General features: G+C 39.1%; 2 protein-coding genes across 2 annotated transcripts in view; one reads left to right on the top strand and one right to left on the bottom strand.

Moving 5' to 3' along the window:
• Window positions 1–3,333, bottom strand: part of LOC108369692 (karyopherin alpha1) — a 47,115-nt gene extending 43,782 nt beyond the window's left edge. Inside the window, exons 1-3 of the mRNA XM_017624857.1 lie at window positions 3,157–3,333; window positions 2,805–3,101; window positions 2,479–2,699 (exon numbers count right to left, since the gene is read on the bottom strand). Of these exons, the coding sequence (XP_017480346.1) occupies window positions 2,479–2,699; window positions 2,805–3,101; window positions 3,157–3,333 (695 nt within the window). The remainder of the gene's footprint in view (window positions 1–2,478; window positions 2,700–2,804; window positions 3,102–3,156) is intronic.
• A 9,307-nt stretch (window positions 3,334–12,640) lies between these two features.
• Window positions 12,641–14,101, top strand: LOC108369693 (putative nuclease HARBI1). Its single transcript, XM_017624858.1, has 4 exons — window positions 12,641–12,947; window positions 13,012–13,449; window positions 13,518–13,662; window positions 13,722–14,101. The coding sequence occupies exons 2-4, from the start codon at window positions 13,444–13,446 to the stop codon at window positions 14,099–14,101; spliced, it is 531 nt and encodes a 176-aa protein (XP_017480347.1). The 5' UTR covers window positions 12,641–12,947; window positions 13,012–13,443.
• Window positions 14,102–14,269: the final 168 nt, after the last annotated feature.

The raw sequence follows: 14,269 nt of genomic DNA, 5'->3' as shown, positions 1-14,269 counted from the left end.
TAAGTTACTGACAACACCTTGTTATTATTACACCATGTTTCCAACCTATATTTGTTTTTGTAAATTTGTAATATTTTACTGGAGTGCCTGAGATCCATATGGGAGGGCATACGGGAGGGCGAGAAAAATTTTTAAAGTTAAAACTTCTTTAGCGACGGAAGTGATTTGAAACTCGATGAAACGAAAAATGTGCTAGAAAGATGGAAGGGGACCCTGCTGTGCGTGAAACGGGGAGATGACATGCCACCCATGCACAACATGACCATCTTCCTGCCGAAAAGTGCTGACAAATCGTCAAACTACGCGTTGGGACTGTTAAGGGCTCAAAACGGTGGTCTCAACACCCCAGCGTGACGCGTCATCTCGAGTAGCATAGCCTGCGTTTAAACGTTGGCATCGATGAGGACTTATTCAGCAATGTCCGAAGGGTGGGCTACAAGCTGAACTACAGGTTCAGTTTTGTTATCATGTGGCCCTGGCGGTCAAAGGCGATATAAGGCAATAGGCCGGCCGGTGTGGTCGCCTGGGACTAGTAGGACGCAGTGGATGAAGTTACAGACAGCACAGAACACCGCACTCAGGACAACGACCGAATGCCTCCTGATGTCACCCGAACACCACCTCCATGACGAGGCGAAATGCTCTGCAAGCAGTTTCTGGTTGGGAGCCACAGATTGGGCCACCCAAACAGACAGCTGCTTGCAGAGGAGCCCCCCCTAGACACGTCAGGAGGCATCTATATGAACTGACGGGCGAAGACCAGAGGTTCATTAAGCAGCCTCTGGACCCGTCAGCATACCGACAGGCCCTGAACGGCATTCACAGGGACTCAGTCTCGAGTTATGTAGACTCTAGACCTGTGAATGCCGTTCTACGCACACAAACACCGGACATAGTGGCGACGGAGCTCCATCTGCCTCGGGAGATAACAACAATAGCCCAACTTCGCTCTGGCTCCCGCAGCAGGCTGAACTCTTACCTGAGTAGGCTAAATGCGGATGTGCCGATTGAATGTCCGACATGCGGAGAGATCCCTCACCACTCGAATCATCTCTTCGCATGCCCGGAAAACCCTACAACCCTTACGGCGTTGCCCCTGTGGACTGACCCCATAGAGGCTGCAAGATTCTTGGGACTGCCGTTAGTGGAACTCGACGACGACGACTGAGACATCAACCGATCTGGGCGGGGTGTTTGTAGCCGCTACAACAACAACAACAACCAAAGGCTGCGGAAGAGGAGGGAGGCGAGGACAGAAAATAGCCAACAAACATGTTAAAAACTGAAATAAGTACAGCACGTTCGCCTGTCAGGCGTTAAGAGAGCGTGGAAGTCATCCGCGCAAGGCTACTGTACAATATGCGCCAGCTAACAACCTCGAACAGCTCTAAACTGAATTTGCGTGAACGCTTACTTTGATTATTAAAATCGTTCCTGAAATATCGCGAGAAACCCGAATTCGTTCCGCCTCACAGGCGAACGTTAGTTTTCTAGGGTTAAAATTTTCGTAGCCCTGGAAGTGATCGCGTCCACATGTTTCTTCCATAGAAGTTTGGTATCTAGGATTAGTCCTAGATTGCTGTTGTTGTTGTTGTAGCGGCTACTAAGNCAACAGCTCTAAACTGAATTTGCGTGAACGCTTACTTTGATTATTAAAATCGTTCCTAAAATATCGCGAGAAACCCGAATTCGTTCCGCCTCACAGGCGACCGTTAGTTTTCTAGGGTTAAAATTTTCGTAGCCCTGGAAGTGATCGCGTCCACATGTTTCTTCCATAGAAGTTTGGTGTCTAGGATTAGTCCTAGATTGCTGTTGTTGTTGTTGTAGCGGCTACTAAGCCCCGTTCGGGACGGTTCATCCATCAACGTTGTCGTCCATTTCAGCTTGGGGGAGGCCCAGGAAGTGTGCTACTTCCAAAGGAGCTGTCCATAGCGACAGGGGCGTTAGCTGAGTGGGGTTCTCAGGGCATGTGAAGAGGTGCCGGGAGTCATGTGGCGACTCTCCACATGTCGTTCATTGGTTGGGCACATCCTCGTTGATTCTGGTAGCTGTTGAGCCTGCTGCAATAGCCAGAGCGAAGTTCGGCTATTGTAGTGCGGGTCTCCCGAGGCAGACAAAGTTCTGATTAGTCCTAGATACTTCACTTCGCTGGCGACGCTAACCACGACACCCCTCCAAGGTTATGTTCCTCATGCCCTTTGGCCCAATTTCAGATGACCTACTTAAGTAGAGATTGTTGGTTAACTTCCACTATTCATTTTCAGATCATACATTTAATCTGCAATTAAATGGCTAATATTGGCTAAATGGCATTTAAGCAGCAATCCCCAACTAAACTTAAATGCCGTTGACGAACTTTTGTATGGATAAATGTACATTTAGAGTAGCATTTAGAGCTAAATGCGCTTTTACGCTCAACCAAAAACATCCCATTAATCTACTCGAATAATTTTTCTGTTGACTACAAATTAAACTTACTGTAACAATGGTTGAAGTATTCCCGAGTTCAGTAGGTAGTCACGACAACTTGGCGAATCACCAGCTATATTTCCCAGAGCCCAAACTGCTTGTTCTTGAACATCGTCATTATTACTCGATAATAGGTCAATGAAAACGGGAACGGCGCCCGCATCAATTACAATTTTAGTTTGCTGTGACGTCCCTGAGGCAATATTAGTCAATGTCCAAGCAGCTTCGAACTAAAAAAAGAGAAAATTGCTTTTGAACACTTGTATACAATTGGAACCAGATAAATCTACAGTTGTTGCTTGTATTTATTTAGATTATTTAAAAATACAAATTACTTGCAACGATGCGTTTGAATTATTCTTGAGAAAGAATACAAATCGAGGAACTATCCCTTTTTGGATGACTTCTTCTATCGGCGGATTTGGATCGCGAGATAATAGCTTGCGGAACTTTTGAGTGGCTTCTAGTTGCTCTGTTTCATTCTCACTAAACAATAGTTCTATCATCTGTGTTTTTATAATATTAATCGCCGGCTTATTTTGATCGGAAAGTGTCCTCGAAATTGTTAGTTGATTTTTGTGATTCATTTGTTCTTCCGAAAAGTGGTCGGAATTGCGATTCACTTCAATCTCCTTTGAAAAAAAAAAGGTAACTTCTGAAGGTTTTTATATAAATAGGAAAAATTACTTCAGCTCCAATATCCAAATCAGATTGGGGTATATCCAAAACAACATTGCGTCTTTTTATTAATTGTTGTTCTCGTTTCTGTTTTCTGATTTGGACTCCTTCCTCTTCACGTCTTCGGCGCATTTCAGACGAATCCAATGCAGCATTTTTATAACGTTGTCTATGTGTAGTTGACATAATGCTAACACGATTTATAGTATTTAACTAACTGATATCACCGAAAGTTTTGTAGAAATTGAGAATGGTTCCGATTATAAATACTAAATTAGAGATGGCACTATCGATACTATCATTGGTTTTTTTTTCACTATCGATAGTTTTACAAAAATATCGGGTATTTTCTTTATCGAAAATTTTCCTAATTCAAAACAAAAGATGGTGAACAACGTTCATATATTGGGCCGTATGAATAAAAATAAGCAATTGCTTTTTCTTAAAATTTCAGATCTTTTACTCAATTTATTCAAACAAAATTGAAGTAAAAGGTATGAAATTTTAAGAAAAAGCAATTNTACCCATCTGAAAAAAGATCTTTTTTTCGTTTCCCAAAGGATCCGAAACAGCGAGAGAAATGGTTGAAGTTTTGCCGGCGATCTAAAGTTTTTAAACCAAAAACGTGGGGAATTTGTATGGACCATTTTAAAGACGAACATATTACAGGAAAGTTAGCTTTCGAATTGGGTAAGAATTGTCCACTATTCTTAGTTTCAACATTTTTGTTATAATACATACATATGAACATATTTTCTTTTAAAGGACTACAAACCAGAAGATGCTTGCCGCCCGGCGCCATTCCATGTATATACACAACCGCTCAGCAGCAGCTGAAGAGGCTGGAAGAGGAAAACCAAAAAGCGATACATATTCTAAGTGACTTGCCAACGTGCTCAAATATGGGAACATCTAGTGCAACAGTTACGAAGCCCCAGACAGACGCAGCCGTTGTAGCCGCAACAAATGCATGTAAAATAAAAGTAGGTATGCGACCATCGAGTGCTCTTTCCAAGCCGCTCACCCCAGACNTGCATGTAAAATAAAAGTAGTTATGCGACCATCGAGTGCTCTTTCCAAGCCGCTCACCCCAGACGCAGCTGTAGTAGTCGCAACAAATGCATGCAAAATAGAAGTAGGTATGCGACCATCGAGTGCTCTTTCCAAGCCGCTCACCCCAGACGCAGCTGTAGTAGCCGCAACAAATGCATGCAAAATAGAAGTAGGTATGCGACCATCGAGTGCTCTTTCCAAGCCGCTCACCCCAGACGCAGCTGTAGTAGCCGCAACAAATGCATGCAAAATAGAAGTAGGTATGCGACCATCGAGTGCTCTTTCCAAGCCGCTCACCCCAGACGCAGCTGTAGTAGCCGCAACAAATGCATGCAAAATAGAAGTAGGTATGCGACCATCGAGTGCTCTTTCCAAGCCGCTCACCCCAGACGCAGCTGTAGTAGCCGCAACAAATGCATGCAAAATAGAAGTAGGTATGCGACCATCGAGTGCTCTTTCCAAGCCGCTCACCCCAGACGCAGCTGTAGTAGCCGCAACAAATGCATGCAAAATAGAAGTAGGTATGCGACCATCGAGTGCTCTTTCCAAGCCGCTCACCCCAGACGCAGCTGTAGTAGCCGCAACAAATGCATGCAAAATAGAAGTAGGTATGCGACCATCGAGTGCTCTTTCCAAGCAGCGCACATCTCACGCAGGCGTAGCAGCCGCAACCAAAACATGCGAGACAGGTACACAGACATCGCCCACAACAGTTTACAACCCGATCATAACAAGCAATGGTAATGTTGAAGACAATTCAGCTGAACTTAAATTATTGAAAAATCAGATGTAAGTTTAACTCACTAATCACTAATGGTTGCAGTTTATTTATCATGTTTATGTATTACTTTATATTATCAGACACAAATTAGGGCCGGTTGTTCAATGTCTGATTAGCACAAATCGGAGGTAGAAGCCCGGTTAGATACAACGACTGCTTTATCGAACACATGTTAAACGCATGATGTCGAAATCGTCGATAATGATGTCTAACGGGCAAGTAGTGATAACCAGACATTGAACAACCGGCCCTTAAAGCGATTGAAATTTTTACTTGAGCAGCAGTTGCGACACTCGGAACGAAAGCATATTTATGAAAAAATAAAAGTGTAAAAATTAGCAAGAGCTGAGTTAGAAAAAGCAAATATGGAGGAGAAGCTTTTGGGAATTTTTACCAAAGGGCAAATAAAAAATTTAAAAACGGCAAATTTGGTCAGAAAATGATATAGCAAACTCCATAACACTGTATTCAGCAAGCGCAAAGGGTTATAGGCTCCTTTAAAAAAAGCAATTACCTGCTATTCGAACCCTTCAACATTGGGCAACCAAAATTAATATTTCTCCGGGTATAATACAACCAATTATTAAAATCTTAGCGGCAACGAAAGAGATGACTGATTAGTAAAAGATTTGTGTACTAAGCCTAGACGAAATGAAAATTCGTAGAGCATACTGCTATGACAAATCGACTGACACAACGCTAAAGGCTCTGTTATGCATACTTGGCAGTGCATGCACTGCTATACCATTTTTACGTAGAAATCAAAAACCAACAGACTTCTACGTAGGTAATGCTGTGCGTTGGGTAACAGCTTACACGCGAAGCTCATTTAACGGATTCCTTATGTGACAACTCTCAAGCAATGCCAAGTATGCATAACAGAGCCTTAAGCCCTGTGAATTATGTACAAGTTGGATTGCTCAGAGGTATGTATGTGAAAATTTGAGCTTCGACTTTTAACCATCTTAATTTTTATGTCAATTTACAAAGGACTAATATCAAAATGGAAACAACCTCTCTATTACAATTTTGACTGCCAACTATCTGTAGAAATTGTAGAAGACATTTTAAAGTCCGTAAAAACGTGTGGTTTTACTGTTGCTGCTATGGTCACCGATTTGGGTGGTGCAAAAAGATATCATTGTTGATCTACTATCTTGCACTTCAACAGATTTACGAATCACGCACAAGATAAGCAGCAGCCATTTACTAGTTGGTGGTTGTGAGCGACAAAATGTGAAAATGGCGACGAAGCTATTTTCCCACACGATTGCTCAGGCAATAACAAGAGCTGCAAGCATGGGGTTCTTGAACGGGAGAAATTGGCGGGAATGTCACAAACTTTTCAAAACTGTAAGGCTTTTATAATATACAAACTTACACTTGACGTTTATGTATATATACATTTATATTAACAGGTCAACGATTGGTTCGATGTGATGAACACGCGCGTCCCATATACAGATTCCAGAGAACGAGTGCATGCATATGGCCTTGCTCTCCAAGTACAAAATAAAATTATAGACGAAATGAGTGAGTTGGTAGCAAATATGATAGCGGGAAATAGGATGGCATTGCTCCCATTTCAAAAAGGCAAGTTCAAAACCAAGTTATAATAAATAAATAAATTAATTTCTAGATTTCCATTTTGTAGGCATACTTCAATCAAATAGGGCACTAAAATTGTTGTATGCAGACTTGCAAAAGCGTTTTAATGTGAAGTACATTTTAACGTACCGTCTAAATCACGTCCTGGAGAATTTTTTGGCATAATACGTTCAAAGGGGGGTTTACACGAACACCCAGATCGCCAAGAATTCAAATATAGGCTACGCAGCTACCTATTGGGTAACAATCTTGGCGTTTTATCCAACAGCGCGAATGTAGAGGAAGACGATACCCCGGACATAGAAAAAACAAATCCTCCATTAACAGATACTTTCCTTACTCATTTTTTTGTTGCTTATTTTACAAATTTGTACATGCTACATTTGCTCGTAGGAAAATTGTTTTCTAAAATTGGCCCCACGCTACCTGAGAATGACGAAGGCAAGGACAAAGAATTGCAGTCTCTTGAATACGATGCTTTAGAAAATCTTGCGGGATACATTTGTCGTCGTCTAAAAAATGATGTGTCTGAAATTGTAGCGCCCAGATGGGACGTTCACTTGGGTAAACCACCTTAGTGAAGGCGGTTTAATAAAGCCCAATAACAAACTTTTAAGTGATTTGAACGAACTTGAAAAAATATTTAAATCACTAAGGGCCGGTTACTCAATGTCTGGTTAACACTAATCTCCGGCTAAACATAGTTATCGACGTTACCGACTCCCTGTTATATGCATGGAGTCGTAAACGTCGATAACGATGTTTAACCGCAGATTAGTGTTAACCAGACATTGAGTAACCGGCCCTTAATGGAGATGGCTTATTGATTACCGATGCCTTCATAAAACAACACGTTGAGATAGCATGTGAAGTGGACTGCGACGTTAAAGTTAAAAGATTGTTTTTCCGGTCCAGAATGTTTATGAAAATAAGAATTTTAAATAATAGTATTATTCAAAATGCATATACCCTTAAAGCAAATTTAATAAAACCTTAAACTGAAATTTAGAATATCCCTGCAAAAATCGTTGGATCATGTAGTCTATTTGTGGTAAATTGGAGTACTTACAAAAGTGTTCCTCTGTCATGCTGTAGCGGACCAACTCGTGTCTCTGCGCCAGCTTATTGTTTGTTATCCGATCACTGCTCGTGTTTTAACGAAACGTGATTGAAGTTGAGCATTTGAAAGCACATTTGCATGTCTGGCTGTAGCTGAACGTGTAGAGATGCTCGCTGTTAGTTCTTAGCTCCCAGCATGTTCGGGTTCGAATACCGTCAGAGGCAACATATAATATTTAATTTTTGTCTTGGTTTTTATTAATTTCGAAAAAGTATTTGAGAAGTGAAAAACAAAAGCGTGTACAAAGGAAAAAATATAGCAATAATGCCATTGTTAATATGTTCGAGTAGTTTTGTGCTACTCTGATGTAATGCGGGGATGGAGTATATGGTCCTGCCCTAGGACATCGCAATGTTAATTGGACCATATTTTTTATATGAATTGTGGTTAATTTTGGAGTACTCCTTGGTCCTTAGGGAGTACTCTTTACACGCATGCATGGAGTAGTCGCGATTTTTGCAGGGAAACATAATGTGTCTTCTTTTGTATTCATCGTTCTTTTTCTATTCTCTAATATGCGAAGGCTCTCTAGTGTGTATCTTGTCCTCTCTCTCTTTTCAACATCTATTATTCTTGCGTTTGCAACACGATGTAGGGAGACAGAGGTGGCGCAATCAGCAGTACGGCTACTTTGCTCTTGGCGAATTTGACAGAATCAGTTGTTCGTGTGACGTTATTTTAGCAAACTGTTTGTATGTATGCAGAGATGTTTATATGCATGTAAATATGGCGACCTCCATAGTTTGACGGTTAACACTCTTTCTCTCCTCCATCTCCAATTACTCTTTCCTATTCGTTGCTATCTTGACGTCATCACCCGCAGGAATGCGCAATCTTGTATTCTATCATTCTTGGTTTGCAAGATCAGCTGTGTGACTGTTTTCTATCATATGTTGTGCGAGTGCTGTGTTTTTCTTTTCCTTTCTTATGTCCTCTTCGTGTTCTGCTAAACGGATTCCCAGTGTTCTTTTCGTTGTACCTATATATATTTAGTTGCAGTCTACATTTTCTCCTCCCATGCATTTCACTTCATACACCACGTTGCTTTGTTGGTAGGTTTCGATAGGACTTTTAGTTTTTGTGAAGATTGTGGACAGTGTGCAATTTGACTTGTACGCCAGAGTTATGTTTTTCTTATGTTCGTTTATGTTGTGGTTGAATTTGTCCGTCAACTTAGGTATGTATGTAACGCTAAAGTATTGTTTTGTTTCAGTTGTTGTTGCGGTGGGTGTTATTTTATTTTCTTTGTTGTTTACTTCTGTTAATTTTTGTTCTATTAGAGTTTTTATAAGGTGACTGGGGTAATTGTTGTTTGTGAGGATTTTGTAGATTTTCTTTGTATTTTCATCTAAAAATTGTTTGTGCTTATGGTCAGTATTTTATTTATCAAATTTTTTGCTGCGTTAATTTTATATTTCATGGGTTGCGAGGACAGAAAATTTATTATTCGTCCAGACGATATAGGCTTGGAGTACCAGTCAAGTAATATTTCGTAATTTTTTCTATGGATGAGGTCGTCTAAAAAGGGGATCTTGATATTTTCCTCGCTTTCAATAGTAAATTGCAGCTTGTTGTGGTACCGGTTTACTGTTTTCAGAATAATATCTACGTCGATTCGTTTCACTATCGCGAAGATGTCGTCCACGTACTTAACTATGAATTAGATGTCAATGTTGTGAAGTTTCTTTCATCCCGAGATTGTATTATCCAATAAGTCGTCCATGATTATATCTGCTATAGTCGGGGAGAGGGGATTACCCATCGGCATCCCAAAACTTTATGTGTAGATTTTGCCATCGTACATGAAATAATTGTTATCTTTAAGACAGAAGTTTAAGAGATCCAAAAACTTGTTTTTGGTATGTTTGTTCTAGACATAATTTGACTGAATTTGCACATATATAGATATGTGGGAATGTTGGTGAATAATGACACCACGTCAAATGATACTAATAAGTCCTCTTCACATATACGCACCTTCTCTAATCTTTCTTTCAGTCTCAATGAGTTTCGTATGTTGTATTCCTCCGACGTTAAGTCACCTAAGAATTTTCCAATAAATTTTGACAGACCATAACACGGGACACTGACAGATGACGCTATAGGACGTAGGGGTAATCTCGTTTACTGCTCCTAAACAGTGCTGCCGCTTTGATACATATGTATCCAATTGGATAAATTTTCGCCTTAAATTTGGAGGGATACTTCGATTTTTTCCTCAGTGTAAATTTGGATACCTTTTCCCAAAAGTATTCGTAAGTTTAAAGAACATTTTTTATATATGTACGAGCTATAATAACATTTTTAACAGTTGGCTGCTCATCATCCAAGCAAGAAATTTTCCTTTATTTTTGTCACTTTGAAAAATTAGTTTTGTATCTACATAAACGTGCATTTAATAACACCAAGTAATTTTAAAATTTTAAAAAGTTTTCCGACCTGTAGTAGTTAACTTTAATGCGAAAAAATCAACTTTTACATCCCGAGCAACCCTTCTCTTAGCATTCAAAGTAAATTGACAACCATGCCGATGACTAATTTTCAACAATAACTTGACTGTACTAAAAATAACTTATAACTTCTAAATTTTTAGCTAAATGTCGTTAAGCGAGAATTCAAACAAGCTGGAAATAGAAATTTTTCTTGAAGGCGGAATTTACAGTCAAATGCAAGTTTTTGAGAAATTTTTTAATTTCACATATAGCTCCCAATCCACCAGTTTGTTTGGAAAACATTTTTATCATAATAACAGGAAATAACAATTTACTGAACTAAATGTAACAAGTCAAAATTAATTAATTATTCCCAACGGCTTTTACCCTCCATTCCCGCCCAACCGACACAAAGGGCGCAGTCCGCATGCCGAGTCGTGGAAATAGAAGTTTGGCAAGTGTTGAGATCTAAAACTATTCAGCTACAGAATATGCTAAAGATAGTATTTTAATTATTGAGAGGGAAACTGATAGTTTTCTTTATAGCAAACGTGCCGGAATCAGAGTTAAAATCTCGACATAAACAACGGAATGATTCGTTTAGTTCAAAATTAGGTTTGCATGGCTTCAAAAATGGAGGTCGAAAGAGTCTTGACACTCGAGAGGGAACATTAAAATTTACCTCAGCCAGAAGGGCCGGGCTATTAATCAAGCCTCTCATTAATTTTACGATAAATATTATACCTGGCATTTCTCTATGACTTGCGAGTGTAGGCAAATTTATGAGCTTTAGACGACTAGTGTAAGGAGGAGATTGTAGTATGAATCCCAGTTAAAATCACGCAATGCAAAAAGCAAGAATTATTTTTGAATTAATTCAATCCTATCTGAATAAACTTGATACCGGGGATTCCAAACAATAGATCAGTATTCTTGTTTAGGTTTAACTAAAGTGAGCTTTTGTAACATAAGGATCTTTGAACTCTTTTGACCATCGCTTTACAAATGCAAAAACACCTTTGGCTTTATTGACTGTAATATTAATATGAAGGTTGCAACTGAGTTTGGAATCTATTGTGATACCAAGATCGACAAAATTAGATACCTGCACCAGATTATAATTTGAAATTGAATAAACAGCTGGTTGAACTGCCCTTCGAGAGGAACACATAACTTTACATTGTTTAGGGTTAAGTGGCATATAATTTGCATTACACCAACTAACCACGTTGCCCAGATCCGCTTGTAACAAAGACCTTTCTTCGATAGAGGACAATATTTTAAAAAGTTTCACATCATCGGCATAAATTAAAATTTTAGAATATTTTATTATAGAAGAAATATCATTAATGCATATCAGGAACAGAATTGGACCAAGAGGGCTTCCCTAAGGAACTCCTGAAGAAACTGGATGCTGGAAGAACAATTTTTAAAAATAACTCTTTGTGTTCTATCGGAGAGGTAAGAAGAGATCCATTGAAGAAGACTGCTGAAAACCGATTAGGTCGAGTTTACGGATGAGTAACGAGTGACATACATTGTCAAAAGCTTTACTGAAATAGGTGTATATTACGTCGGTATGAGCATTTTCTCTAAAATCGTTTGAGACATAAGTTGTAAACTCCAATAAATTAGTGCTAATAGATTTTTCTTTAGAAAACCCGCGCTGAGATTGTGAAATTGAAGAAGATATAGAATATGTCAGCTGATTAACAATAATTGCTTCGAATAATTTGGGGATAGCGGAGGGCTTCGCTATGCCTCGATAGTTTTCTATAGAGGACTTGCTGCCGTTTGTGTGAAGTGGTATTATGAAAGATTCTTTACAAGCTGACGAAAAACCCCATGTTTTAGTGACAAGTTGAATGGAGTTGTTAAAGGCTCAGACATTGGCCCCTATTATGAGTTTCATTCGATCTTCGACTGTGGTCGGAAGTGCTGATCGAACGAATTTTCATTTGGTATTATGGCGCTCATTCGATGAAGAATAGCGCTATTGTGAATTTCGCTCGTTTAGGTTGTTCACAATAGTATATTTTTCACCGCTGAGAAGCTTTGTTTACAAATCGAGCAAACTAAATAGTGTGCTTATACATATTTATGTAAATTTGTGCAAATAAAAACGATATATAAAGGAAAGCGGGTTTATAAAAACGTGGTAAAAATGAGTACAACGGAGTTCTGGTTGAACGATTCGTCAGAGGATGAGAGCATAGAACATTGGCCAGGAACAGAAAACGTTAAAGGCCGGTTTTTCAGTGCCAGTTTAAACTTAGATTAAGTAAACTGAGTTTAAATTGAACAGCTGGCTGGCATTTGATTGGCTGATCTTAGTTTAAACCAGCCAGATCGGGCGTTTAAANTTATTTCGCCATATCCAACTATGCCACTTGATCACTGTAACCAAATCTTGGTTATTATAACTAAGGCCCCTATTATGAGTTGCATTCGATTTTCGACTGGTCGTCTATTATGAGCGAACGAATTTTCATTTGGTATTATGGCGCTCATTCGATGAAGAATAGCGCTATTGTGAATTTCGCTCGTTTAGATTGTTCACAATAGTATATTTCTGTCAGCTGAGAAAGAAAAACCGAGTTGATTAAAACGTAAAACTAAATAGTTTACAAATTTGTCTAAATAAAAATAAATTAAAAAGAAAACGAGTTGATAAGAACTTAATGAAAATGAGTACGACGGAGTTGTGGTTTGGCGATTCATCAGAAGATGAAAGCTTAGTGGAGCTGGCCAGAAATAGGAAACGGTTGAGGGACGCTTCCAACCCCTTAGAAATTGATTCCACTGCGTAAGTGTGGCCTTCCAAAAAGGTTTTGACATACATATGTAACATTTAGGAAATTTGTTTACAGATTTATAAAAAACTTCCGAGTATCTAAAGAGGTGTTTGTGGACCTGCTGACCACTACAGAAGACCTGCTGAATCAATGCACCCGAGCGAAATCTATTCCGCATGTTTTAAAGCTAGCAACAGTTCTGCGATTTTGTGCTCAGGGATCGTACCAACTTAGCATTGGCAATGAAAATATGCTTGGACTTGCACAGCCCACGGTGTCTGTGGTGCTATCAGAAGTGCTAGATGTTCTGGAAAGTTTTATTTGCCAAAGATGGATAAAATTCAATTACACAGAGGCTGAACTGCAACAAGCAAAATCACATTTTTATAACAAAAGTAGAATTCCAGGAATAATCGGGTTGATGGCACACACATTAAAATTGTCGCACCTAGGAAGGAACTGCAGCATTTGTATTATAACAGAAAGGGATTCTTCAGCATTAATGCTATGGTTGTTAGTGTACATATATACATGTGTTATTAACTTCTGATTCTAAATGTGTATGCTTATGTAATTTTCAGGTCTGTGATCATACAATGAAAATTCGATACATAAATGCCAAAAATCCGGGAGCGACACATGATTCTATGGTTTTTAATATGTCGTCACTGAAAATACATTTAGAGCAGCAACATCTTAATGGTCTTCGAAATACTTGGCTACTTGGTATGTAATCAAAACTAAGCCAACATGTATTTCCTTTTTTATAATTTTCTCCGCCTTAGGTGATGCTGGATACGCTCTGAAACCTTACTTAATGACGCCGTTCAGAAATTCTGAGGAAGGATCTCTACAAAGGGCATATAACAAACAACATGCCAAAGGAGGAAGTATCATTGAGCGAACAATTGGAGTTTTGAAGAATAGGTTTAGATGTTTGTTGCAGGCAGGTGAAGAGCTCCACTATATTCCAAAAAAAGCAACACAAATTATAAATGTGTGTGCAGCTTTGCACAACATTTGCTTGTTTTATAATGTACAAATCCCCGATGAGGAGGAGTTTTCAAATGTGACTTATGACGATGATGTCGGAGACGTTGAAGTGGAACCTGTTGACAACTCACAAGCAGAAGACATAAGAAATGAAATTTTAAGAACATTATAGAAAGCATGATTAAAAAATATTAAAAACCAGTTACGCCAGAGTTTCTTGTACACATGTATGTAGGTGCATTACATAAAAAATTATCTCAAATTCATTTCCTTATTTTAATATACATTTAGGTTTAAACAGTCTTTCTAAATTCATCATACAGAAAAAAATAGCTCATTA

The sequence above is a fragment of the Rhagoletis zephyria genome, unplaced genomic scaffold (assembly GCF_001687245.7).
Source record: "Rhagoletis zephyria isolate East Lansing unplaced genomic scaffold, Rhagoletis_zephyria_1.1 Rzeph_scaffold_03804, whole genome shotgun sequence".
Taxonomy (NCBI): domain Eukaryota; kingdom Metazoa; phylum Arthropoda; class Insecta; order Diptera; family Tephritidae; genus Rhagoletis; species Rhagoletis zephyria.
The sequence above is the reverse complement of the archived record's forward strand: the minus strand, read 5'-3'. Positions and strand labels throughout refer to the sequence as shown.